General features: G+C 41.3%; 1 protein-coding gene across 1 annotated transcript in view; it reads left to right on the top strand.

Annotated features, from left to right (window-relative positions):
• pitpnc1b (phosphatidylinositol transfer protein cytoplasmic 1b) overlaps positions 1-11,031 on the top strand; it is a 31,231-nt gene extending 20,200 nt beyond the window's left edge. Inside the window, exons 7-11 of the mRNA XM_062991755.1 lie at positions 1,342-1,497; positions 1,600-1,663; positions 4,442-4,517; positions 7,658-7,674; positions 10,685-11,031. Of these exons, the coding sequence (XP_062847825.1) occupies positions 1,342-1,497; positions 1,600-1,663; positions 4,442-4,517; positions 7,658-7,674; positions 10,685-10,833 (462 nt within the window). The 3' untranslated portion in view covers positions 10,834-11,031. The remainder of the gene's footprint in view (positions 1-1,341; positions 1,498-1,599; positions 1,664-4,441; positions 4,518-7,657; positions 7,675-10,684) is intronic.
• Positions 11,032-26,624: the final 15,593 nt, after the last annotated feature.

Genomic DNA, 26,624 nt, shown 5'->3' with positions numbered 1-26,624 from the left:
ACTCTTTATTTCAGTAATAACAGTAATTAATTGAATACAGATTACAAAAACATATCACACTTCTCACAGTGAGAAGGTCCCGGGTTCGATTCCCAGGCCGAGCTGTTTGGGCTCCTTTCTGTGTAGAGTTTGCATGTTCTCCCTGTTTCTGTGTGGGTTTCCTCCAGGAGCTCCGGCTTCCTCCCACAGTACAAAGACGTGCAAGTGAGGTGAATTAGAGATATAAAATTGGCCGTGATGGTGTTTGACATTAAACTTGAACTGATGAATCAGTGTAACCTGGAACTCTGCATCCTGTCAGTAAAATCCGCTGAGGTGGCGCAGCGGTAAACCATGCTAGTGCACCAGAGCTGACATTTCGAACTCGCCGGTTCGAAACTCAGCTCTGCCATCCGGCTGGACTGGCCGCCTACATTTACATTTACGGCATTTAGCAGATGCTTTTATCCAATGCGACTTACAGTACTGAGACAGTATACAGTCTAAGCAATTGAAGGTTAAGGGCCTTGCTCAAGGGCCCAACAATGGCAGCCTGGCAGTGGTGGGGCTTGAACCGACAACCTTCTGATTACCAGTGCAGTACCTTAACCACTAAGCTACAACTGCCCTACAATTGGCGACAACTGGCTGTTGTTCATACAGGGGTGGAGCCAGATAGGGACCTCACAACTGATGCAGCTACGACCTCTGCTGTCTGGTTAATGGTGCCTGGAGTCAGGAAATAATGCTGATCAGGGTGTGGCTCTCTGTACACAAAATTTGAACTCACCTCATGCAGGTGAAAAGATGCAGTCGGCTACTGCACACGTGTCGGAGGGGGCGTGTCAGTCTCATTCTCCTTAATCAGGGCATTGGTTGGCATCAGTGGAGAGGAAGCGTAATGCAGATGGATAGGCTAGTGGTTAAGGTACTGGACTAGTAAGCATAAGGTTGCTGGTTCAAACCTCACCACTGCCAGGTTGCTACTGTTGGGCTCTTGAGCAAGGCCCTTAATCCTCAATTGCTCAGACAGTATAATGTCACAGCAGCTTTACCGTATTAAGAACTAAAAACCCCTGATGATCAAGCTGAGAGCGACATTGGCAGGAAAGAACTCCCTGGAAATTAAAGGCAGAAACCTGGAGATGAACCAAACGTTCATTCTGCTAATGCTAATTATTACTAGAGAGGATTTCATCAGGTGGTCTGTGTACAGAACTGTGTAGGATTGGTCGTGCTGTTCATTCCCGTTCACACGAGATAAGACGGGCGGGGTACCAACAATGTCACGAAGATGCACCAATCGCACAGAGAATATAAACTAACATGTGTTACCGGCGTGTAACTGATTAACCCGTGCAGGACCTGAGCTCCTGGGTGTCGAACAGCACGGGCCGTGGCCCCCTGGTGGACGGCTGGAGGAACAACACTAAGCCTGTCATGTGCTCCTACAAGAGAGTGCAGTGCAGTTTCGAGGTGTACGGCTTTCAGGGCCGAACAGAAGAGTTCATCCACAAGGTAGAAATCCCACCTCCATAGTACAAAATCCATCAGTCTAATTTCTTTTGTATTAGGATTATTGATGATATTACAATGTTGTGTTGATTCCTGGTCCTGCAGAACATCCGTGACATCCTGCTGGTGGGACACAGACAGGCAGTGGCCTGGACGGACGAATGGCACGGTGACTATAAAGCTTTATAACACTTATATAAATAAAACCTTTATTAACCTTTTTATTATTCAGTGCTGATTTCACAGTTAGCCAAATGAATTACATTTTATACTGATACATTTTGAAATGAAATTCGTCATTGAAATCATCAGGAAACACTCCACCCTGACCAGGGTCGCAGTAGGTCCAAAGCACATGACCAAAAACACAGGGCTCAAGGTGGAAATACACCTTGGACAGAACTTATTAATTAACTATTAATTCTAACCAATTTAACTAGGGCAGTTGTAGTCTAGATGTTAAGGTACAGGACTAGTAATCAAAAGGTCGCTGGTTCAAGCCCCACCACTGCTAGGTTGCCACTGTTGTGCCCTTGAGCAAGGCTCTGTATGCTGTCACAGTAGTGTAAGTCTCTTTGGATTAAAGCGTCTGCTAAATGCCGAAAATGTAAATGTTAACAAAAGCTATTTATAGTAACCAGTTAACCTGCTTACAAGTTTTGGGAGGTAAAAGGAAATTCTAATAAATACCCTAAAAAACCCCTACAAGCCAAATGGCAAACCTAACACAAACAGTACAGCTCAAATCTCACTGACTCAACTCTGGTGTTTGAGCACAAATAGCAAGCAAGGTCAAGATAACCCAAGTAAACATAAAAAGCTTTTTTAAAAGGTGACCTGACCCTATGTGGAAAAGTAACTGCCCCCTCAGCTACTAAATCAACCAGTCAACCAAATTCATTTGACAATTTGGTTCAATTTCATTAGCCACACCCAGGCATGATTACTAGACCAGTTAAATCTAAACATCACTTTAATAGAACCTGTCTGACCATGTGAAGCAGGATAGATGGTCTCAAAAAGCAGCACATGATGCCTTATTCTAAATAGATTCAAATACAAATAAGAAACAAAGTCTTATACTGTCTGAGCAATTGAGGGTTAAGGGTCTTGCTCAAGGGCCCAACAGCATCAACCTGTGTTGATGTGATGGTGTAATGATGTGGTGATGTAATGATGTGATGATGTGATAGTGTGGTGATGTGATGGTGTGATGATGTGATGAAGTGATGGTGTGTTGATGTGATGGTGTGATGATGTGATGATGTGATGGTGTGGTGATGTAATGATGTGATGGTGTGATAGTGTGGTGATGTGATGGTGTGATGATGTGATGATGTGATGGTGTGATGAAGTGATGGTGTGATGATGTGATGGTGTGATGATGTGATGGTGTGATTAAGTGATGGTGTGGTGGTGTGATGATGTGATGGTGTGATGGTGTGTTGATGTGATGGTGTGTTGATGTGATGGTGTGATGATGTGATGGTGTGATGGTGTGGTGATGTGATGGTGTGGTGATGTGATGGTGTGATGATGTGATGGTGTGGTGATGTGATGGTGTGGTGATGTGATGGTGTGGTGATGTGATGGTGTGATGATGTGATGGTGTGATGAAGTGATGGTGTGTTGATGTGATGGTGTGTTGATGTGATGGAGTGATGATGTGATGGTGTGGTGATGTGATGGTGTGATGAAGTGATGGTGTGTTGATGTGATGGTGTGTTGATGTGATGATGTGATGGTGTGGTGATGTGATGGTGTGGTGATGTGATGGTGTGATGATGTGATGGTGTGATGAAGTGATGGTGTGTTGATGTGATGGTGTGTTGATGTGATGATGTGATGATGTGATGATGTGATGATGTGATGATGTGATGGTGTGTTGATGTGATGATGTGATGATGTGATGGTGTGGTGATGTGATGGTGTGATGATGTGATGGTGTGATGAAGTGATGGTGTGTTGATGTGATGAAGTGATGGTGTGTTGAAGTGATGGTGTGATGAAGTGATAGTGTGTTGATGTGATGGTGTGGTGATGTAATGATGTGATGGTGTGATGATGTGATGGTGTGTTGAAGTGATGGTGTGATGAAGTGATAGTGTGTTGATGTGATGGTGTGGTGATGTAATGATGTGATGGTGTGTTAGTGTGATGGTGTGATAGTGTGATGGTGTGTTTATGTGATGGTGTGGTGATGTAATGATGTGATGATGTGATGGTGTGTTTATGTGATGGTGTGATAAAGTGATGGTGTGATGATGTGATGATGTGATGATGTGATGATGTGATGAAGTGATGGTGTGTTGAAGTGATGGTGTGATGAAGTGATAGTGTGTTGATGTGATGGTGTGGTGATGTAATGATGTGATGGTGTGATGATGTGATGGTGTGTTGAAGTGATGGTGTGATGAAGTGATAGTGTGTTGATGTGATGGTGTGGTGATGTAATGATGTGATGGTGTGTTAGTGTGATGGTGTGATAGTGTGATGGTGTGTTTATGTGATGGTGTGGTGATGTAATGATGTGATGGTGTGATGATGTGATGGTGTGTTTATGTGATGGTGTGGTGATGTAATGATGTGATGGTGTGATAGTGTGATGGTGTGTTTATGTGATGGTGTGATAAAGTGATGGTGTGATGAAGTGATGGTGTGTTGATGTGATGGTGTGGTGATGTAATGATGTGATGGTGTGATAGTGTGATGGTGTGTTTATGTGATGGTGTGGTGATGTAATGATGTGATGGTGTGATGATGTGATGGTGTGTTTATGTGATGGTGTGATAAAGTGATGGTGTGATGATGTGATGGTGTGATGAAGTGATGGTGTGTTGATGTGATGGTGTGGTGATGTAATGATGTGATGGTGTGATGATGTGATGGTGTGATGGTGTTTGCGTGACTAACTCAACAAACGCTTATGCTGTTTGTGTTGTGGCAGGGATGAACCTGGAGGAGGTGAGAGAATTTGAGAGACACCTGCAGCAGGAGACAAATGAGAAGATGAAGAGAGACATGCCTGTCCCAGGTAATGTCTCAACAAGCGAAATGAAGGGATCCAGGGGGAAATGGTGATGACTAAAAGCGACACTGACACAGAAATGGTCAGAGTATCTGAGGACAAGTAAAAGAAAGAGACAAATTTAGGGAACGAGAATAAAAAAGAAGAAATAAGGAGAAAGTGAGGGAGAAAGGGCACTGGAGGGTAGAGAGTTAGATGGGAGGTCAAGGTTTGTGTAGCATTGATTATTCAGTGCCCGTCACAGTGATGAAGAGTGCCATGCTGCCATGCTCCTGAACTCAGCCTGTGTTAACACAAGCAACATAAATCAACCTCCCATTCTATGCGGTACTAATGACACTGTTTGTGGCTGGGTGGCTGCGTGTGTAGGGTCGTTCAGCTCCTCCCACTGCCCACTGCTGGCAAAAGGGCAACTGCGCACAGTGCTAATGATTTTTCTGGCAGCGATTACAGTGCGGCCCGTCGCGTCCTGCAACTTTGGGCTCATGATGAAACTTGGCATCCTTGAATCCACTCACATGCGGCACTTTGGGGGGACATGTGCCACTACTGCCTCTTCAGGTGGAGAAGTTTCACTGCAGCTATCACACACACACACACACACACACACACACACACACACACATACACACACACACACACTTATGGTTGCCATTTTGGATTCAGTTTTTGGATTGTGGATTGGTATTACAAAATTTGTTTGCATTTGAATATGTCATAACGCTGCAACCCCAATTCCAAAAGTAATTGAAGAGTAAGTGATATGCAAGTAAGAAGAAAAAGCAATTATTTTAAACTGTATTTTAAATGTATTTAACTGAAATCATTTTCTTTCAGCTCTATTTTTATTTTGTAAATATACACTAATTTCTTAATTTATTTTATGCAAAACATAGAGAACATGGAATGATCAATAACATCTACAGGCCATAACATTATTAAAATATTTACATTTACGATTTCTGCATTTAACAGACGCTTTCAACCAAAGCGACTTACAGAACTGCGACAGTATACTGTCTAAGCAATTGAGGGTTAAGGGCCTTGCTCAGGGGCCCACCAGTGACATCCTGGCAGTGGTGGGGCTTGAACCAGTTATCTTTTGATTACTAATCCAGTACCTTAACCACTAGGTTACAACTGCTCTATATGTTTAGAGAAATCTGTGCACTGCTTTGTTATCCTTTACATTATTTTATGGCTGATGTCCCCCCGGGCGGCACTGTTTGGTGTGCAACAGACCTGTGCCAAGGGCACTGACACAGCCCCATACCATGGCAGACTCTGGCTTTTGGACTTGTTGCTGCTAACAGTCTGGATGGTCCTTTATCGTTTTTGGTCCAGAGCACACGGCGTCCATTTTTTGCTGATTAATGCTGATTCATCTGACCACAATACACGTTTCCACTGTGTGATGGTCCATCCTAGATGCCTTAGAGTCAAAGTAAATATAAGGAACACTGCATTTTTATTTTATTTGCATTTTCCCTACTGTCCCAACTTTTTCTGATTTGGGGTTGTACAGTACTTTAATTTGCCTGCAGATCATGTTTTTACTGCTTAATATTGTAAGAACACCTTGAATTTCATATTGCTGCTTCCGGCACAAGTGCCCGGTATTAAAATGTAACACGCTCCTCTGCTGATGAAGAGCTGGTTCTTGATTGGCAAAAGTGGTTTATTACCAGTAAAGATATGCAGGCAGCATGAAACCGAGAACCAGAGACACCAGAAGCAGCATCATTTCCATTTGTAATGAGAAGAACTTTACTTTTCACTGCTTTAATGACAAGGAAAAGTTGCTCACCGAAACTGAACACAACAATTACTAAAAACAACAATAATAATAATACAACTTCACTGAACCAAGCATCAATCGTTGGATGAAGTCTCAGACTCTGTACTAATAACACTCACAGAACTTTGGTTGCGATTCAAGCCACACGCATGGAATCCAAATATAGTAATGACGCCACTGGTGGTGTACTAATTAGTCATACTATTTAATACATTAGTGGTTTGGGACACAGCCTTCCGTTGCGCAGCCACATGCTCGGAATTGAAAACAGCAAAACTACAGGATTATTGAAGACTATTGTTGAAAAAGTAAATAGAAAAATAAATTACTGCTGCTGTGAATAAATGATCCAGGAAAGAAACAAATGTTTTACTTGTAAGTGACAAAGAACTGAACAGTGGGTAACACGGGATTAAGTTCTTTATTTAACAAAGTATTTATTTCAATTTCCTACTTCATATAGACAATTAACTTGGTCTGAACAGACAGGTTTTGGATTGTTAATACAGTATAATTATTATAATTATTTGGTTTATCAGTGTATAACGCTGCAATCCCTATTCCAAACAAACTGAAAGAGAAGTGAAATGCTAATCAAAACAAAAATGCAGTTATTTTTAAACTGTTTTTAAACGTATTTAACTGATATCACCACAAAGAAAAGATTATCTAGCAGCTCTATTGATTTTTGCAAATACACACCATGCTATTTGATGCCTGCAAAACATTCCAAAAAAGTAGAGACAGAAAATGTGTGAAATGATCACATATATAATCTGTGCTGAAAGTCCTTTGCTGTGTTTGCCACTGAAAGCAGATTGACCCAGTAGTGATGTGATGTCCCTGTGTCACAAATCCGGCCTCTCTGTGCTTCTATGTGCCACGCCCCTCTCTCTGGGAGCACTCTCAAGCTTTTACATTTTTTTTACATTTTCAGCATTTAGCAGACGCTTTTATCCAAAGCGACTTACACAATGAGCAATTGAGGGTTAAGGGCCTTGCTCAGGGACCCAACAGTGGCAACTTGGTGGTGGCAGGGCTTGAACCGGGAACCTTCTGTTTACTAGTCCAGTACCTTAACCACTGAGCTATCACTGGCCCGGAATCAAGCTGCGTCCGGAATCGCATACTTCCATAATCAATAGTACGCGAAATGAGGACGCGAGAGCGGTTAGTATGTCCGAATACATAGTATACACAAAGAGGTACGTGAGAAGTACCCGGATGACCTACTTATTGGGCAGCCATGTTTGAGTATGCAAGCGATGCACACTTGCGGTCCGCTAATGTATCCCATAATGCAACTGGAGCTGCGTAGGCGTTCGAAGCGTAATAAGAAACAAGAAAGAAAGCGGTCCTCTGTTTACAAGTGTAAGTAAGATAAATAAAATACAATATTTTAAAGACGAATTAATAACAAAAACATGATAAATATCCAAAAGTTTGGCGAGTGGGGTTTGTAATGAGTCTGTAACCATGGTGTTATTACGTCATCACGTCCCACGTCATCACTTGACGTTGGAAAGATGGCGGATGTAGTGCGTAGCAGTGTTGTGTGCATACTGCATACTTCTGTACTGGAAGTATGTACTTTTTTACCGGCAGAGTAGTGCATACTTCCTCCAATCTAGTACATACTCTCTAAGTATGCGATTCTGGACGCAGCTTCAGTCTCCTGCCATGCCCCCTTCACTGTGATTGGTCTCCAGCTAATCATCTACAGCTGTACCCTGTTAAAGGACCAGAGATATAAGGACTATTTCATATGACTTTGCTTTAGTTGGCTTGCTCGTGTTATTTTGATTTTGATTTGGATTTGGTTTTGGCAGTGGTGTATAGTAACGAAGTAATAATACTTCGTTACAGTACTTAAGTAGTTTTTTGGAGTATCTGTACTTTACTAGAGTATAAAAAATATTGTTAACTTTTACTTCTCTACATTTCCTAAAGAAATTGTGTACTTTTACTTCGATACATTTGCCGTATGTAAATTCGTTACTCGTTACTACAAAATAAAACGACAACAATTTTGTAGCTAAACGATGTAAGATGTGTGACAGACTGCACGCAGGTTTGGCGAATCTGCGCTTGTAAATTAGATCGGTGGTTAAACACATGAATGCGCAGATGTAAACAAACGTTTGCGATCAGAGGGAAGCGCGTCGTTCACTCAAAGACACGGAAATATCAGCATTTCAGAAGCTCCCCGTCCAACACACTGATGTTAAGTTAAGAATGATTAACAAAGTAAAGCCAGAGCATCAGTGTTTATTATTATTATTAGCATTAACATTGTTCAGATATCTAGCTACCATTTTCGATTACATTCGAACCACAAATATAACGTTTCACTAAATTTGTTTGCAATTAATTCAGTGTAGCCATGAAGACGTGTCCATTATTTATAAAAACTCACCTACAGACAAATATTTCCTCAGATAACTTCTGTATTACACCGGCAGAGAAAAGATTCATGGTGCTGAGGAACATGCACGTCTTTAACCCTTTAATGGTCTCAACAAGAACTCAACTTTTAAAACTTGTTATGGATGATTTTTCAGCTGCTGACTTCAAGTTGACATATAAGTTAGAAATGGTGTTTTCTTAAATAAGAATACCAATATTTTTTTAGTTTAACACATGCCAATCAGGAAGTAGATACAGCCCAAAAAAGATAATTTAAATACAGCTTATTTTACCCAAATATTTCGTATATTCTATTTTCGAGTTTTGCTTCAAATTAATTCTGCCAAAATTCAGTTGTTTTTGGTTATTGGGATATATACAGTATCTATGACTTGAATGTACTACCCAAATAAAAAAAAAATGGGACAGTATAGAAAATGCAAATAAAATAGATGCAGGGTTTCTTACATTTACATCGACTCTTATTTCAACTTATATGGACCCAAAATATTTCATGTTTTGTCTGGTCAACTTCATTACAATTCTTAACATACATAAACATGCATTTTAAGCCTACAACACATTCTAAAAAGGTTGGAACAGGGCAATTTAGGGCTAGTAATAAGGTTTTAAAAAAAACTAAATAATGATGTGATTTCAAATAGGTGATGTGAACAGCTGATTATAATCATGAACTGGCACAAATCATGTTCAGATGGAAGGAATAAAAAAGGTTGTTAAGGTGGTTTACAGGCTTAAAAAAACAACCTTCATATTCTTCAAAATAACCGCTTCAGTTTATACTAACAGCATTTACTTTTACTTCTACTTTTATTACTTAAGTACATTTAATATCAAATTACTTTTGATACTTAAGTACATTAAACATCAGATACTTTTAGACTTTTACTCAAGTAATATTCTAAAAGGTGACTTTTACTTCTATCTAAGTAAATGTCTGATAAGATACTTGTACTTTTACTCAAGTAGGACCTTCAGGTACTTTATACACCACTGGGTTTTGGTTTGATGGGACTCTGTTCTGTCTGTCTGGATTTATTTGATTAGACTCTGACCCGTCGGTTTGCCTGGCTTTTGCTTTGCTTTTGCCTTTGTCTGATAGCTCTGTTAGCTTTGTTTAGTCCTGTCTAGTCCTGTTTAGCCCCATTTAGCCCCGTTTAGTAGTAATGGCATAAGCGGGGCTTTTGAGAGATCGAAGCAAATGTAACAAACAAACAAAGCGGTTAGCATTTAGCATAGGTCGTGTGCTTGTGTCTTGTCTTGTTCCAACCTATCTTGTGTAATCCCTGTCATGTCCTTTGGTTATTATTAAACTACTCAAAAACATCTCTGCGTGTGTGTCCGCCCCTCTTGTCTCGTCATAGTCCAAAATCATTAAACCCTGTTTTTGGAGTGGAACAACCCATGAAACGCTTTGTGTGGGAGGCACCAGTGGAAATGGAGGGGGTTCCGCTCATTTCCGCTCAGTTCTCTGTCTGTCCTGTTTTGGAGAGCTGGACTTTTCATGGGCGATATTGAGGCATTCAGTTTTCATTTTTGCTCTATTCCTTTTCTATCCACATTCTCTGTTGTGGGTTGCGGATGTTACTGTTTCTTTAATTTGTTACTTTGTTTCTAATAATTTGTCCACGCTGTTATTTGTCATTGTCTCACTTTTTGTTAGTGGCTTTTTAGCCACAGAACTGTTTTACCTTGATTTAATATTTGCAAAAGGGGTTCTATCTATTTTCTATCTTGCAAGTGTGCTGGGGATTGCACCTTATTCTCTCTAGCGAGGCGTGTCCAGCACTGTTATAATTCTTAAATCTCTGAATCTCAGGAGCCTAGTGAAGAAAAAATCCTCTTATAAAGGTGTTGATTGTTTCAATAAATGTCTCCTAATAGTGATATTAATCTAGATTTTTTTCTATCCTTCTGTTTCACGCCCTTCCTTTTAGGTTCAGTTCCTCGTCCTGCATTTTCCCGCTCAGTCTCGGTCACGGATGAGTCGTCACTGAGGAAGATGGGGGTCAAGACTCTGGCGATCCCAGAACCTCTATCAAGTTCCCCTCAGCTGGAGACCCCTGACAGACTCTGTTCATCATGAGACTAGATCACAGCTTTGCTTATTGATTTAGCACCTGCAGTCCAATATGTTGTCAGAACTTGTTACCTTCAGAAATGACTAAACGTCAGTTTCATAAGATTTTCATAACTGCCATTATGTACAAATGATATAGAAATATAAGCTATGCACACAATTTTGATGAGAAGATGCAAAATCCAGGCACTTGACTGTTCTCAACCAGCCTAAAACGTTTACATTTATTTTATGTTTTAAAGTAATGACTTACTTTAAAAGTCACTCATCTTCTGACTTTTTATTTTTATATTTTTTAGTAATATCACTGCCTGAATATTTAATCAGCCGATCAATCCCAAGCCAAAGCACCGCACAAACATTTTGATTTGTACACAGTATGGGTTACAGGCAGGTCTGAATGTATCGTAATTTAACTTCCTGCTTTAATTATGTGTGAATCTGTGAGGGACCTTTGGGGGCGTCTGCGGTAAATATGGAGACCTTCAAGTTTTTATCTGTTAGCTAGTATTTGTTATTGCTTAGTCACTGATAGTCCATGACGTTCATACAAACACATTGCTACTATCTGTATTCATGAAGACGTTTAGCGCAGCATCTGCTTAACTTATCAAGGATGAACGGCTCTGTCAAAGCCAGACGAGACACATTTATATGAAGCACTTTGCCATGTGAACTATTGTGCAATCTGTATGCTTACATTATCGGGAGGGATATTGTGCCTTGAAATATACACCGATGAGCCATAACATTAAAACCACCTCCTTGTTTCTACACTCACTGTCCATTTTATCAGCTCCACTTACCATATAGAAGCACTCTGTAGTTCTACAATTACTGACTGTAATTTGTTTCTCTGCATGCTTTGTTAGCCTTTTAAATAGTTTGTTACTTTGTTAGAGTTTTTAAATACCGTGTCCAATCACTGTCTACTCTATTAGATACTCCTACCTAGCTGGTCCACCTTGTAGATGTAAAGTCAGAGACGATCACTCATCTATTACTGCTGTTTGAGTCGGTCATCTTCTAGACCATCAGTGGTCACAGGACGCTGCCCACAGGGCACTGTTGGCTGAATATTTTTAGGTGGTGGACTATTCTCAGTTCAGCAGTGACAGTGAGGTGTTTAAAAACTCCAGCAGCATTGCTGTGTTTTATCCACTCATACCAGCACAACACACACTAACACACCACCACCATGTCAGTGTCACTGCAGTGCTGAGAATGACCCACCACCCAAATAATACCTACTCTGTAATGGTCCTGTGGGGGTCCTGACCATTGAAGAACAGGGTGAAAGCACGCTAAAAGTATGTAGAGAAATAGATGGACTACAGTCAGTAATTGTAGAACTACAAAGTGCTTCTATATGGTAAGTGAAGCTGATAAAATGGACAGTGAGTGTAGAAACAAGGAGGTGGTCATAATGTTATGCCTAATCAGTGTATTCTGCAATGGCAACTTACTCTCAGAGTGAGTGGGACATGCCAGGTTCATCCTTAAATGCACATGAATACACTGGCCAATCAACTGCAGTGAAACTCTACATGCCTTAAAAGTACTAAGATGCTAAACCAAGTAAATCTATTGGCCCTAAAACACTTTTTTCTCTCATCACACAAAACCACAGTGGTACCTTGAAACTCAACGTCAGTTGGTTCTGGGAGTGGCGTTGAGTTTTAAAGACGTTGAGTTTCAAGGTATTTTTTCCTATAAGAATGGTTGGGAAACCTGTTAATGTGTTCCATGGTCCCGTGGAACTGCATATATTTAAGGTTCATGTAAAATAATGGGGTTGTTTTTGACACTGAAAATAAATATAAACAAATATAAGATAAAAACACTGAAATAAAAAGCTGATTCTTACTTTCTTAATTTATTAGAACCTCGAGCTGTAACACAAGTTTAAAAGTGAAACAGGAAAAATCCAGCTAAACACAGATACATGTGGAGCTTTCAGAGTGAATCTGATGGTTATTCCACACAAATGCAGATTCGTCTCATGTTTGCACTTTGATGACGTTTTACTGCACGGCTCAAGCCAAGTGCTGAACAAAGCGGCTGTTCATTGTTAATTTAAAATTAAATACTTTTTTTTTTTTTTTTTTAACTGAACACGTTGAGTTTAAGGGTACAAATTTCTTGATGAAGGGCGTTAAGTTTCAAAGATTTTGAGTTGAGTAGGGGACGTTGAGTTACAAGGTACCACTGTATAACAAATGAGCTGAATATAAAATGATCTGTTTATTACATGTATGTACATAAGAACTGTTGACCCAGACGTACATTTTGTACACAGCGTACTTAGAACTTATTTTGTTGAAATTAAAACAATCTCAGGGAAATACATTTTCTTTGTGTCTTATTAAAGTTGATCAGAGTTTAAATTCTAAAGAGCAGCATTTGACATGAGGTTATATTTAAACTACATTAAAATATACTGGACATAGTTTGTAAGTGACACAACTAAGTATACACTTATCACTTATACACTTTGTTTCTACACTCACTGTCCATTTTATCAGCTCCACTTACCATATAGAAGCACTTTGTAGTTCTAATTACTGACTGTAGTCCATCTGTTTCTCTACATACTTTTTTAACCTGCTTTCACCCTGTTCTTCAATGGTCAGGACCCCCACAGGACCACTACAGAGCAGGTATTATTTGGGTGGTGGATGATTCTCAGCACTGCAGTGACACTGACATGGTGGTGGTGTGTTAGTGTGTGTTGTGCTGGTATGAGTGGATTAGATACAGCAGCGCTGCTGGAGTTTTTAAACACCTCACTGTCACTGCTGGACTGAGAATAGTCCACCAACCAAAAATATCCAGCCAACAGTGCCCCATGGGCAGCATCCTGTGACCACTAATGAAGGTCTAGAAGATGACCAACTCAAACAGCAGCAATAGATGAGCGATCGTCTCTGACTTTACATCTACAAAGTGGACCAACTAGGTAGGAGTGTCTAATAGAGTGGACAGTGAGTGGACACGGTATTTAAAAACTTCAGCAGTGCTGAGAATGATCCACCACCTAAATAATACCTGCTCTGTGGTGGTCCTGTAGGGGTCCTGACCATTGAAGAACAGGGTGAAAGCAGGTTAAAAAAGCATGCGGAGAAATAGATGGACTACAGTCAGTAGTTGTAGAACTACAAAGTGCTTCAATATGGTAAGTGGAGCTGATAACATGGACAGTGAGTGTAGAAACAAGGAGGTGGTTTTAATGTTATGGCTGATCAGTGTATAAGCATCCACAATTTATACTGCATGGTCAGAACAAAAACCAAACCATGAAGTCCAAAGTACTGTGGATCTCCAGGATTAAATTGTGGCAGGACAGAGATCAGGTCAAGGATATTATATCTACGGCTTTCCTCGTTCACACAGTGGCCTCAATCTTTTTAAAACTGGAGAGGTTTGGCCCAGCTTTGAACCTTCCTAAAATTGTCCTTTTGGCCAAATTGAAGATCTGAGCTTGTACAGCTTTTGGTCACTGGATTCTTAAATAAAGATCTAATGTTTGCTCTTGGATAGCAACTATCTCTGCAATATTTTATGAATCAGGTCTCGAACGGCCAGACTGACCACTCATCAGTAAAGGGCATCTGGCAGTTTGCTAAGAATTTACTCAATGGCATTTAAAGGAGAAAAAAATCTGATGAGATGAGAACTGAGCACTTTGGATAGAACCAGTTGGCATGTCTGGTGAAAAACAGTCACTGCTTAGTCACCATCCTACGGCAAAACATGGGTGGTGGTGGGCAGAAATACACCCTGGACAGGGTGCCAATTTATGTCAGGGCATCACACATACTCATTCAGTCACAGCTTGGGATAATTTTAGGGTTTTTAGAGGGGTGTTAGGGCTCGCTGTAGGAATCTGCCAGGATAAACGTCTACCTTCATGTAAATGATTACAAACTGCCACTGGGGCGTTTTTAAATCAGCCTGATAGATGTCTATCAACCAGTGTGTGTGTGTGTGTGTGTGTAGACCGGTGTCCTCTCCCAGCCTCCCCCTGCAGGGGATCTGCTCGGGAACGCACTCTCACTTTGATCGCCGGCAGAAGGTCAGCTTTGTTCGATTTTCGCAGCACATAGCGGCAGCAGCGTGGGGGTGTTTGAGGTGGGGGGTAAGGCGAGGATCTGAGGGGAAGGGCAAGGACTTAATTGCTCCTGCATGATCAGAGACTTAGCCGAGCCGATCCTGTAAACACACAGCGAACAGGGTCATAATGTAACCGCTGTGTAAGAGAGCTTAGTCTAATCAACTCTGACATCATGGCAGATAGAGAGGGTGAATAAGATACACCATGTATAAAGACATCAGCTGTAGAGCTTAATCATTTTTACAGCCTGCTAATATTTGCTTTATTAGGAGCTGACGGTAGAGTTCATATCAGTCTTGCTCATTTTCTAGAATATGTTTCTTTTAGGTTTTTATTACACTTAAGCCATGCTGCCCTGTTCTAGCTGTGGTCTAGCTAGAAGTTCCAACTTCCTGATAGAGTTGAAAGTAAATGGAAACTGATCAGCCATAACATTAAAACCACCTCCTTGTTTCTACACTCACTGTCCATTTTATCAGCTCCACGTACCATATAGAAGCACTTTGTAGTTCTACAATTAGATGGACTACAGTCAGTAATTGTAGAAGTGCTTCTATATGGTAAGTGGAGCTGATAAATTGGACAGTGAGTGAAGAAACAAGTGGTTTTAACATTATGGCTGATCAGTGGACATGTATAAAATAGAAAATCAGATATGGTTATGAATGGATATAATTTCAGCAATAGTACAATGTCCAGAATAGTTAAGACCCTGTTATTCATTCATTTATTCACTCTCCTTTTTACCACTGTTTATCCTGGTCAGGGTCACGGTGGGTGTGATTCATGGGGCGAAAGACAGGAAACTCTCCGGATAGGTCGGCAATCAATTATAGGACACTCTCACACACACCTGCACATTCACACACACACACACTTACACTGATCATTTGGCTCCAGTTGGTTGGACTGCATGTATTTTGACTATAAAAAAGAAAACCGGTGTACCCAGAGGAAACCCACACAGACAAAGGGAGAACATGCAAACTGCACACAGAAAGGACCCTGGCTGCCCAGCCGGGGAATTGAACCCGGGCACTTCTTACCGTAAGACCACCGTGCTGCCCTGAGACTCTGTTGCGCTGGTTTTAATTAAAACACTGAATAAAATGGTACTTTGTGACAGTAATGTATATTGTTATTTTTGAAGGTTAAAAGTCACTAAGCACCAATGAATCTTCATCCCAGCTGTAAAGCATGCTGGAGGGAGCATCATGGTGGGGGGCTGTTTTGCTACACAAGGGCCTGGACAGCCTGCAGTTCTCAGAACTCAGACTTAGAGCTTCAGATGCTCTCATATGATCTAAAGAAATCTTTAAATAGTCTAAAAATCCCAAGCATCGTGTAAGTCAGGGCAGCTGTAAAAACCCACGCTGCTAAATAATGTTTAACAGTAATTAATTCCACATGGATCTTCCAGGCTTTACAGCATGTGACTAATCAATCTGCTCTGTGCGTTCAGAGATAGGATTGACGGACGATCGGGTGAAATGTAGGATGACGGTTTTAAAGAACATGCGTTCAAGGTCAAGTCAATGTGCAATGTCTTAATTCATGTAAATCAATACATTAGTCTTGCATTCATTACACTGGAATGAAAATGAGAGGTTATTTATATTCACTATACTAAGTTAAAGCCCGACGCCAGTGTGACATAAAATATAAAAAATGAGCGCTTGACTATAATTAATGTGAATCTTTTTTAGTAAAATACATCTGTGGGTTTAGTTTCCTATCACATCAATCTCTGCTAAATAGAGGCGGTAGTAATTACATTGACTACCATCAGCCAACCCACCTATTAATAACACACATACATTAAATAAAGCTCACAGTGAATAAGAAAAAAGCATATAATAGAGTTATATTCTTTCTGTTCGGGTGCTCATGTATATAGGGAGGGTCTGTGACCATCCTTATTTTTATTCTAGCCTGGGACCAGCACTAAGAACGCACACACAAGTCCATCCCCACTCACTAGGCTGTTCGACCACCACAAGACATAAACAATTACGTCAGTGTAGACACTGGATTATGAGGATTATACAAGGGATCTTCAAGGGATCTTTGGTTGGAAGCAGTGAGGGTGGGAGGAGTAGTAATTGGTCGTGTCTGAGAGACTGACAGACGCTTATAGTCCAGATTTAGCGCCATCTGATTTCCACCTGGGCGGCAAGGTGGTTAAGTGGGTAGCACTGTTGCCTCACAGCAAGAAGGTCCTGGGTTCGATCCCCAGGCGGGGCGGGGTGGTCCGGGTCCTTTCTGTGCGGAGTTTGCATGTTCTCCTCGTGTCTGTGTGGGTTTCCTCCCACAGTCCAAAAACATGCAGTCAGGTTAATTGGAGACACTGAATTGCCCTATAGGTGAATGGGTGTGTGTGTGTGTCCTGCCACCAGGTGAAGGACAGTGGGTGACCATTTCTCACACACAAGCATGCACGCACGCACACAACAAACGTCTATTACTACCTCATTACTGTAAATGTCACCATTTTTATTGTTATTATTTGCACTGTTTTTATTATTATTTTATTCTATTTTATTTTTTGTACCTGTAACTGTTTTACAGTTACCTATCACCTGTAACAGCGGTAGACTGTGTTAAGTGACAATAGTTTTCCCAACCTATGGGTCCTCCCAACCTATGTGACTATTTTCTTGCTTATTTTGCCTGTCCAATTTTTTAAAGTGCATTTCAGGCATCATATTTCAGGCAGTGTCATGTCATATATAAAATATATAAAATCTTACTGTTGTGCTTCTGGCCCTTGGTATGCTTGGTATTCACATAGTTGAGATGGAGCGGGGTTCTTCTTGAGGCCTAATTAATAGTCTTTCTGCACATCTCCTACATCTCTTCCTCACTCTGTTGGACTTTAATTCAGTTCACTTACCACCATCCATACCGCTAATCACATCGACGCAGTATGATGGATGTTCTCTTCCCTGAAACACTCCAGTATGTTCCAGTCTGAACTTTGAAGTTTTCCCTCGATCCAAAACCAAATAAGACAGAAAGGGTGTGAGAGAGAGACAGAGAGAGAGACAGTGCTTCCTGAAGCGCTCCTAATAAGCTCGCCCTGCTTACTAATGGCATTGCCCTGCATCCTGATCCCACTGCCTTGTTCCCAGATGGTATCACCCTGCTCCCTGATGGTGTCACCATGCTTCCTGATGGCACTGCTGCTCTCCCTGATGTCGCTGAGGTTGTTGATCTGCCCCCTTATGCCTCCAAGGATGTCATTCTGGTCCCACTGCCCATTAAGAACATCAGGCAACTTTGCTGATGTGTCTAGCAGTAGTTTGGAACCCCCTGCTCAGTTTACTGATACTTGGGGATGCAGGATCTCTGATTTCTTTGCTGTCAGTTTGGACCCCTCAGCTGAGTTTGCTGATTCACTAAGTAGTAAGTTTGTGGACTTTATGGTTTCCATACCTTGTCTCTTATTGATTTCTGTGATTTGTTCCTATGTTTATTGTCCACACCTGTTCCCCACACCTCCTAATTAGTTTTTCTTAGGACTGGCACCGATCCGATACTCTGTATCAGTATCAGTCCGATATTGGCCCAAATCACTGGATCGGATATCTGAAGGAAAACAATGTGTAGTCTGATCCGATACTGTTGCTTAATGTAAATAACACTTAATGTAAATAAGACCATTGTTTGTGTGTATAGCAAATAACACACGAAGATACGTTCCAACAGAGCGCCGTTTATTGCCAGCTCACTCGGCAACTGCATCTTGATGACATCATTAACATGTGCCACTGATCTACAACTCATCTACAACAACCATTCAGAAATTAAAACACACTGATCTACTTAAACTTTTAGCATTTAAAACAATCATCTACTACTGCCACATCTAAAAACACTGTTTAAACACAATAAAACACAATAAAAATCGCTTTATAAATGATAAATCGCTCACCTGGGATAAAGAAAACGTATCTTGTCTCGGCTTGGAGATCTCTCACATCCTCAACGATTAATCCATTAGTGTTAGGAAATAAAACAAACTACACAGTTTCCCTTTTAGCCACAGATGTCCTCCTCAAAATCCAGCAGGGTTTAATCATCTAAAAACATGACAGAACTTTAACGGAAAATCTCAACCAAACACTGTGTCAATTCTAATTGGTCCATTGTGTTTGATTGACATCCACATCTTCCAATTGTAGACACTTTGGATGACACGCCGTAAAGCGAGATGTGTCACGTGAACAACAGCTGGAACGTAATTGAAACCAGAAATGCTGCTAAATGTTCTGTGTAAAAGTGAAAATAAAAACAGCAGTTTTGTATAAGTGTGATGTTGTAGGTTCAGTATTTATTCATTTAGAATATTTGTTTTACAGTCTGAGCATTGTTATTTAGATAGCTAGTTTAACCATGGTGCATTGAGACGTGTATTATTACTGCTTAGTTGTTTGAGAGGAGAAATGAGGGTATCGGACATGAAAAAGTGGTATCGAGCCAGCCCTAGTTTTTATATACAGTATGTACCTCATGTGTACCATTTGTTCCTGGCTGATTGTTGCCTGTATGAATAAATACAGTAATTACCAGTGTTTGTAGTTCTCTTCCTAGCTCCCTGTTCCCAGGTCTTAGTCCAGCTCAATGTTCCCATACACAGGACATAATAAAGTAATCCTGATAGAGTCATCCAGCATCATATCATCATCATAAATTCTATGAAATCTCTGAAACGTGCAGTGTGGAAAACAGTGATGGGGTTGGGTAAATCCATTAATGGGGTTTTCAAGTGGGCAACTTTTATCTGTAACATTTTGTCAGTTAGAACATGATGTCTTCAGAAGGCTTAACACCAGCTGCAGCGCTCTGAAGCCTCTGATGTTTTGTTAATGGTCTGACACAGAGCTTGGTTTTAGATTTTCGGGTCATTTAGCAGTTTAGTAGTGGATGTTGCTGTAAAACCTCGGCAAGGGACATCTGATGGACACAGCTAGAAGCTCAGCGTTCCACTTTCTCTTTCTTTGTGTAATGGGGTGGTTGACTCTGGGGTCAAGTGCAGTGGCTGAACAGAAGAAGCTTAGAGAACTGCCATTTCTTTTAACCTACACGAGGCAAGTTCATATAGAGATGCGTAACACGCACAGAGAGCCACACCCTGATCTCTATTATCCCCGTCTCTGTGCAGGTGCCATTGATCAGCCATAAGAGGTTAAAAGTGCAGCATTCTGAGGAATCCCTGCAGCATTCCCAACCTCAGATAAGCCCATCATTGTCTGTATAGACGCCCAGCCTGCAGGTAGCAGAGCTGAGATTCAAACTTGAACTCGTATGTTTTTTTTATTTTTAAATGCATTTGGTTTTGGGTGGGGCAGCACAGTGGCTCAATGGGTAGCACTGTCGCCTCACAGCACGAAGGTCCTGGGTTCGATCCCCAGGCGGGCCAGTCCGGGTCCTTTCTGTGTGGAGTTTGCATGTATTCCCCATGTCACAGTCCAAAAACATGCAGTCAGGTTAATTGGAGACACTGAATTGCCCTATAGGAGAGTGGGTGTGTGTATGTGTATGTGTAGGTGTGTCTGCCCTGCGATGGACTGGCGGCCCATCCAGGGTTTTACTGTGTGCCTTGCGCCCATTGAAAAACTGGGATAGGCTCCAGCCCCCCTACAGCACCCCTCCGCAACCCTAATTGGATAAGCGGTTAAGACAGTGAGTGAGTAATTGCATTTGTAATTAGGGAGTTTGTGTAATTAGTTTTACACAAAGGTTATAGAGTAGTTTTTAATATTCTAAACATTTATTCGTTAAAAAGATACTTTACACAGTTAAAATATTCCAGTCTTTGCTTCTCAGTTAAGTCGTGTCTATGTGCTCACTATTGTCACTGTATCACCATATAAAACACTTACTCTTCTGTGCCACTGCAAATCACTTTGAAACCTGCAGTGTCCAGACAGGCATTTAAGTTTTAAAAAGCATCGTTTGAGCAGCTTCCCTCTCCCCATCCTTCTGTGGTGCCTTCGGGCTACTGTACACAACACAATACAGATGCACAAAATTAGCATTTTGATTGTGAGGTATCCATTTTCTCTCCCGGCTCTGAGAAACTGTAGCACGCACGCTGACCTCTGAGTAAAATTTAAATGGATTCCCCCCCTCCCAGGCTTTTCCTCATTTGCATCCTGTCTTCCTTCATCGCTTCTGTGTTTTTTCCCTTCATTAGAGCGGAGGTCAAAGCATGAAATGAAAACGCACGGATGCGGCCTGTGTGCACGAGTGTTAGCCGAATAGAAGCGTGTAGCGTCGGATCTGTCGTCTCTGCTGGGTGCCTGTTTGAACAGGTGGAACAGTGGGAGCCGAATGGATCTAAAGAAAATGATTACATAACAATCATTACATTACATGTCAACAGCGACAAGCTCACAAGGTCGTTACAAGTCAGTGTATGTGTTCCAGAGATCTTCACAAGTCACAAAGTACGAGTCCAAGTCGAGTCACGAGTCTTTAGGCTAGAGTCCGAGTCAAGCCACGAGTCAATATAATAAACACAAAACATATTTTGGAAATGTAGCGTAAAAATGAACAAATAATCTGTAAGTTCAGATAAAAACAACAACAGATTAGCGACTGTATTTTGCCGTTTTACTTCGTGCCTTTACTTTCCTAGGTACCAGTTAAAAGCTTAAACTGACGTTTTGTTTTCATTGCAAATCACGGCATGGCGGCCAAAATCCCAAACACACCAAAAAATCCATAAAACTGCTTACCTTAGCTTATGTTGTTCCAGATGCTATTGAATTTATAAGCGTGTGTCCCATTAGGAATATCATCCGTTATTTTGTAAATGTGCTTATAATTATAAACCTCCAAACTTTTCCCGGTTGTGAAGTAAAACACGAACTCAGAAGATTGGTTTAGAAAGCGGTTCTTACAATCATTAGTGCCAATTCTGTAGGAGCGTTCCATTCACATTATCTGTTACTGTGAAGTGCACTACGTAGAGTATTCCATCCCTTCGCCAGAAGCTGGAACATTCAACCATTGCATGCGTTGCGGGTTAAGATGGTCGTTATTAAAGAGCAGAAAATGACACAATATGAACGATGTTGGAATATATACTGTATTGTATATATATATATATATTTTTTTTTTTTTTTTTTTTTTTTTTCTCGAGTCTGAGTTATTTGAAACGAGTCTGAGTCGAGTCTGAAGTCACTGTGTGTGCGACTTACGTGCGACTCGGACTCGAGTCACAGACTCGAGTCCCCATCTCTGATGTGTTCTGATTTTATTCTGTACTGGTTCACTTTCAAATCTTAAAAAATTTTAACATTAATCTGTGTGTGAGTGAATATTCTTTTTATTAAGCTTGTCTTTAATTTAATGATGCTTCTCTTGGTCTACAGTTTTGATGGCTTTGAAAATAAGCGCTAATACGCACCGAGGAGCAGAGGGGACGGAAGAGGGGGGTTTTTCAGGATAGACTTAGAGATGGGGAGTCACTTGAGTTAATGATAATAAGCTCTTGCAGTCTGTAGATAACAATCTAAATTGCATGGTGAGAGAGAGTAATTACATCCTCAATTAAACAAGAGAATCTCAGATTCAGGTCAAAAGCTCTACAGAAGCGTATCTCTGACACATTGTCACTTAGCCGCCCCTCTATTTCCTCCCTATTTGTTGTCTCTTATTTTACTTCTCCCTTTCTCTGGAAACATCTATTAAATAACCTTTCTTTATACATTGTTTACTTGTGTACATTCACCAGGGGATTTAGCAGTAATTGCAGAGTAGGGGTTATAAATAAAAACACCACAGTGTCAGAATGCTGAGTAGGGTCAGTGGTAGCTTGGTGGTTAAGGTTCTGGCCAGTTGTCACTCTTGGGCTCCTGAGCAAGGCCCTTAAACCTCAATTGCTTCCATTGTATACTGTTACAGATGTACACGGATCAGCCATAACATTAAAACCACCTCCTTGTTTCTACACTCACTGTCCATTTTATCAGCTCCACTTACCATATAGAAGCACTTTGTAGTTCTACAATTACTGACTGTAGTCCATCTGTTTCTCTGCATGCTTTGTTAGCCTGCTTTCACCCTGTTCTTCAATGGTCAGGACTCTCCCAGGACCCCTACAGAGCAGGTATCATTTAGGTGGTGGATCATTCTCAGCACTGCAGCACTGACACAGCAGCGCTGCTGGAGTTTTTAAATAACGTGTCTACTCACTGTCCACTCTATTAGACCTACCTAGTTGGTCCACCTTGTAGATGTAAAGTCAGAGGCGATCGCTCATCTATTGCTGCTGTTTGAATTGGTCATCTTCTAGACCTTCATCAGTGGTCACAGGACGCTGCCCATGGGGTGCTGTTGGCTGGATATTTTTGGTTGGTGGACTATTCTCAGGTGGACAGTGAGGTGTTTAAAAACTCCATCAGCATTGCTGTGTCTTATCCACTCATACCAGCACAACACACGCTAACACACCACCACCATGTCAGTGTCACTGCAGTGCTGAGAATGATCCACCACCCAAATAATACCTGCTCTGTGGTGGTCCTGGAGGGGTCCTGACCATTGAAGAACAAGGTGAAAGCAGGCTAAAAAAGTATGTAGAGAAACAGATGGACTACAGTCAGTAATTGTAGAAGTACAAAGTGCTTCTGTATGGTAAGTGGAGCTGATAAAATGGACAGTGAGTGTAGAAACAAGGAGGTGGTTTTAATGTTATGGCTGATCAATGTACCTATTCAACGTCCTGGTGGTTTGGTGGATAGCACTGTCACCTCACAACAAGAAGGTCCTGGGTTTGTTTTTCAGGTGGAGCAATCTGGGTCCTTTCTGTGTGGAGTTGCATGTTCTCCTCGTGTCTGTGTGGGTTTCCTCTGGGAGCTCCGGTTTCCTCCAACAATCCAAAGATATGCAGTCAGATTAACTGGTGGTACCAAATTGCTCTAGGTGAGTGTGTGTGTGTGTGTGTGTGTTGCCCTGTGGTGGACTGATGACCTTTCCAGGGTGTTTCCTACCTATCACCCGGTGAACTGTACCCACTGTGACCCTGAAACAGATAAAGCTGTGGTAAAACAGACAATGTTAGATGTTAAATGTTCTGTATGAATGACAGGACCTACCCCTCCCCCCCCCCCCAACACACACACACACACACACACACACTCAATGTTTATTTCATGACCACAGCCTTAATATAGTGTATCATTGCAAAAAGTGTAAAGTAAAAAGTTCCACAGGGTGCAGAATGGGATGACCATACCTGCTTCCACTGCGCTCATCAAAGAGGCTTGTAAACATTTGAAAGCTTTTGCTTCAGAGATACACACCTCTTATACAAAGAAACTCTCCAAACACCCAGAGCCCTTTTACACCCATATAATAATACATCAAACAGGTTATAGCCCATGGGTCACCAGTGCTACCATGTGGCCAGTATTAAATCCAGCCCAGTACGAGATCTAATCACCCTGTTGGCAGTTCAGGTTCTGCTGAGACGGACATGTTTAGCAAATTTACAAGAGAGTTGTTCTGATAAGCCTTCAAAATAATAATACAACACGACACTGTGAAAATATCAGCAAGATCATTAATTACTACAGAGAGTTAGGGAGTTCATGTTTTTCATTCTATAATAAATCAGCATGTTGTGTTTCTCATACTGAACATTTCTCATGTTTGGCACCAGAATTTAATATTTTATTTTAACCTTATATTACATTTTTATCAGTTCCCTAGTTGTTACTCTTGTCAGTTCTTACTTGTATTAGTGCTCTATTGTTATCCTCAATCACTTGGTTGAACTGAAAGTGTGTGGGGTGGCTCGGTGGGTAGCACTGTCACCTTACAGCAAGAAGGTCCTAGGTTTCTGTGTGGAGTTTGCATGTTCTCCCTGTGTCTGCGTGGGTTTCCTCTGGGAGCTCCGGTTTCTTTCCACAGTCCAAAAATATGCAGTCAGGTTAATTGAAGACACTGAATTGTCCTATAGGTGAATGGGTGTGTGTGTCTGCCCTGCGATGGACTGCCGCCCCGTCCAGGGTGTTACTATGTGCCTTGCACCCAATGACAAGCTGGAAGAGCCCCCCCAATTGAATAAGCGGTTAAGAAATTGAGTGAGAGTCAGTGAGTGAACGTGTGTGTGCGGTGCCTTGCAATGGATTGGCACCCTGGCAGGGCTGGAGTTTTGCTTTATGCCCAGTATACTTTGACCCTGAGAAAGATAAAGTGAAAATGAATAAATAAGATAAAATTATTATGTTCATTTATAGTTTGTTTCCAGTTTACACTCATTTAATCTAAGATAATTATCAGGTCATTTATCTGTTCGTTCTGGGACTAAAAGAATAAATTGGGCGTCACGGTGCCTTGGTGGGTAGCACTGTCGCCTCACAGCAAGAAGGTCCTGGGTAGGATTCCTAGGTGGAGCCGTTTGGGTCCTTTCAGTGTGGATTTTGCATGTTCTCCCCATGTCTGTGTGAGTTACCTCCAGGAGCTCCGGTTTCCTCCCACAGTACAAAGACGTGCAAGTGAGGTGAATTGGAGATACAAAATTGTCCAGGACTGTGTTTGACATTAAAATACTTAAACTGATGAATCTTGTGTAACCAGTAAATGTCATTTGTTTTAATTTCTAGCTTGCTGTGAGGTTCTTGGATTGCATTCCTCTCCTTCTTCTCCTGCTTCTCATGCATGCAGTCCATGTTCCTCACTTCACCTAGTCCTTCTAACCTCTGCTCGTACTGTGTAGTCATGCTAGATTGACAGTAATGATCAGACAGGCGGTGTTATTGAGAAGAGCTTCAGTACTGGGCTCACGGGAACTCAGCCTCTCAATATTTATAACCGTAGCTAAAAGAAACATCTTTCCCTCTTTCTGAAGGTCAGGCTCTCTGGGCTCTACATAACGGCGACTGAGAATCTAAATAATTAAAATGAAATTTGATTAGCAGAAACACTGCAGTAATATTTTAGATATAATATCTACAAACGCCACGTCTAGAAAGGCTGGGACATTCAGTAAAATGCAGTAAAGAGAAAAATGATGTGTTAATTCTCTTGAATGTTTAACTGAGGAAAGTAGAAAGAAATTATTATAAAAAAAAAGTCATGCCGCTCAGATGGCACAGCGTTCAAATACGCTACCACACCAGAGCTGACATTTCACACTCGCCGGCAGCTACATGAACAACGATTGGCTGTTGTTCATACAGGGTGGGAACCGGATAAAGACCTCATAGCTGATGCAATTACGACCTCTGCTGGCTGATTGATGGCGTCTGCACAGAGTTAAGGAATAATGCAATCAGGGTGTGGCTCTATGTACACAAAGCTGATCCTCATATGAACTCGCCTCGTGCAGGTGAAAAGATGCAGTCGGCTACTGCACACGTGTGTCAGTTTACTCTCCTCAATTGGGGCGAGGGGTCAGCACCAGTAGAGAGGAAGCATAACACAATTGGGTAAAAGTTAGACACACTGAAGATCGGGAGAAAAGAGGAAAAATGCATTTTAAAAAAATGTAGATAATATAAGTAATGTTTCACTGATGTTGTACTTTGTTGTAGTTTGTAAATGTGAACACACTGGCGTGTTTACCCCTCTGCTCCATCACCTTTTCTCATAATGTCATTTTTAATAGGAGACAGATCTAGTCTGCAGGCAGGCAGTTTAAGCACATGCACTCTGTGTCTACAAAGCC

The sequence above is a fragment of the Trichomycterus rosablanca genome, chromosome 3 (genome assembly GCF_030014385.1).
Source record: "Trichomycterus rosablanca isolate fTriRos1 chromosome 3, fTriRos1.hap1, whole genome shotgun sequence".
Lineage (NCBI taxonomy): Eukaryota > Metazoa > Chordata > Actinopteri > Siluriformes > Trichomycteridae > Trichomycterus > Trichomycterus rosablanca.
This window is presented reverse-complemented; position numbering and strand designations above follow the sequence as displayed.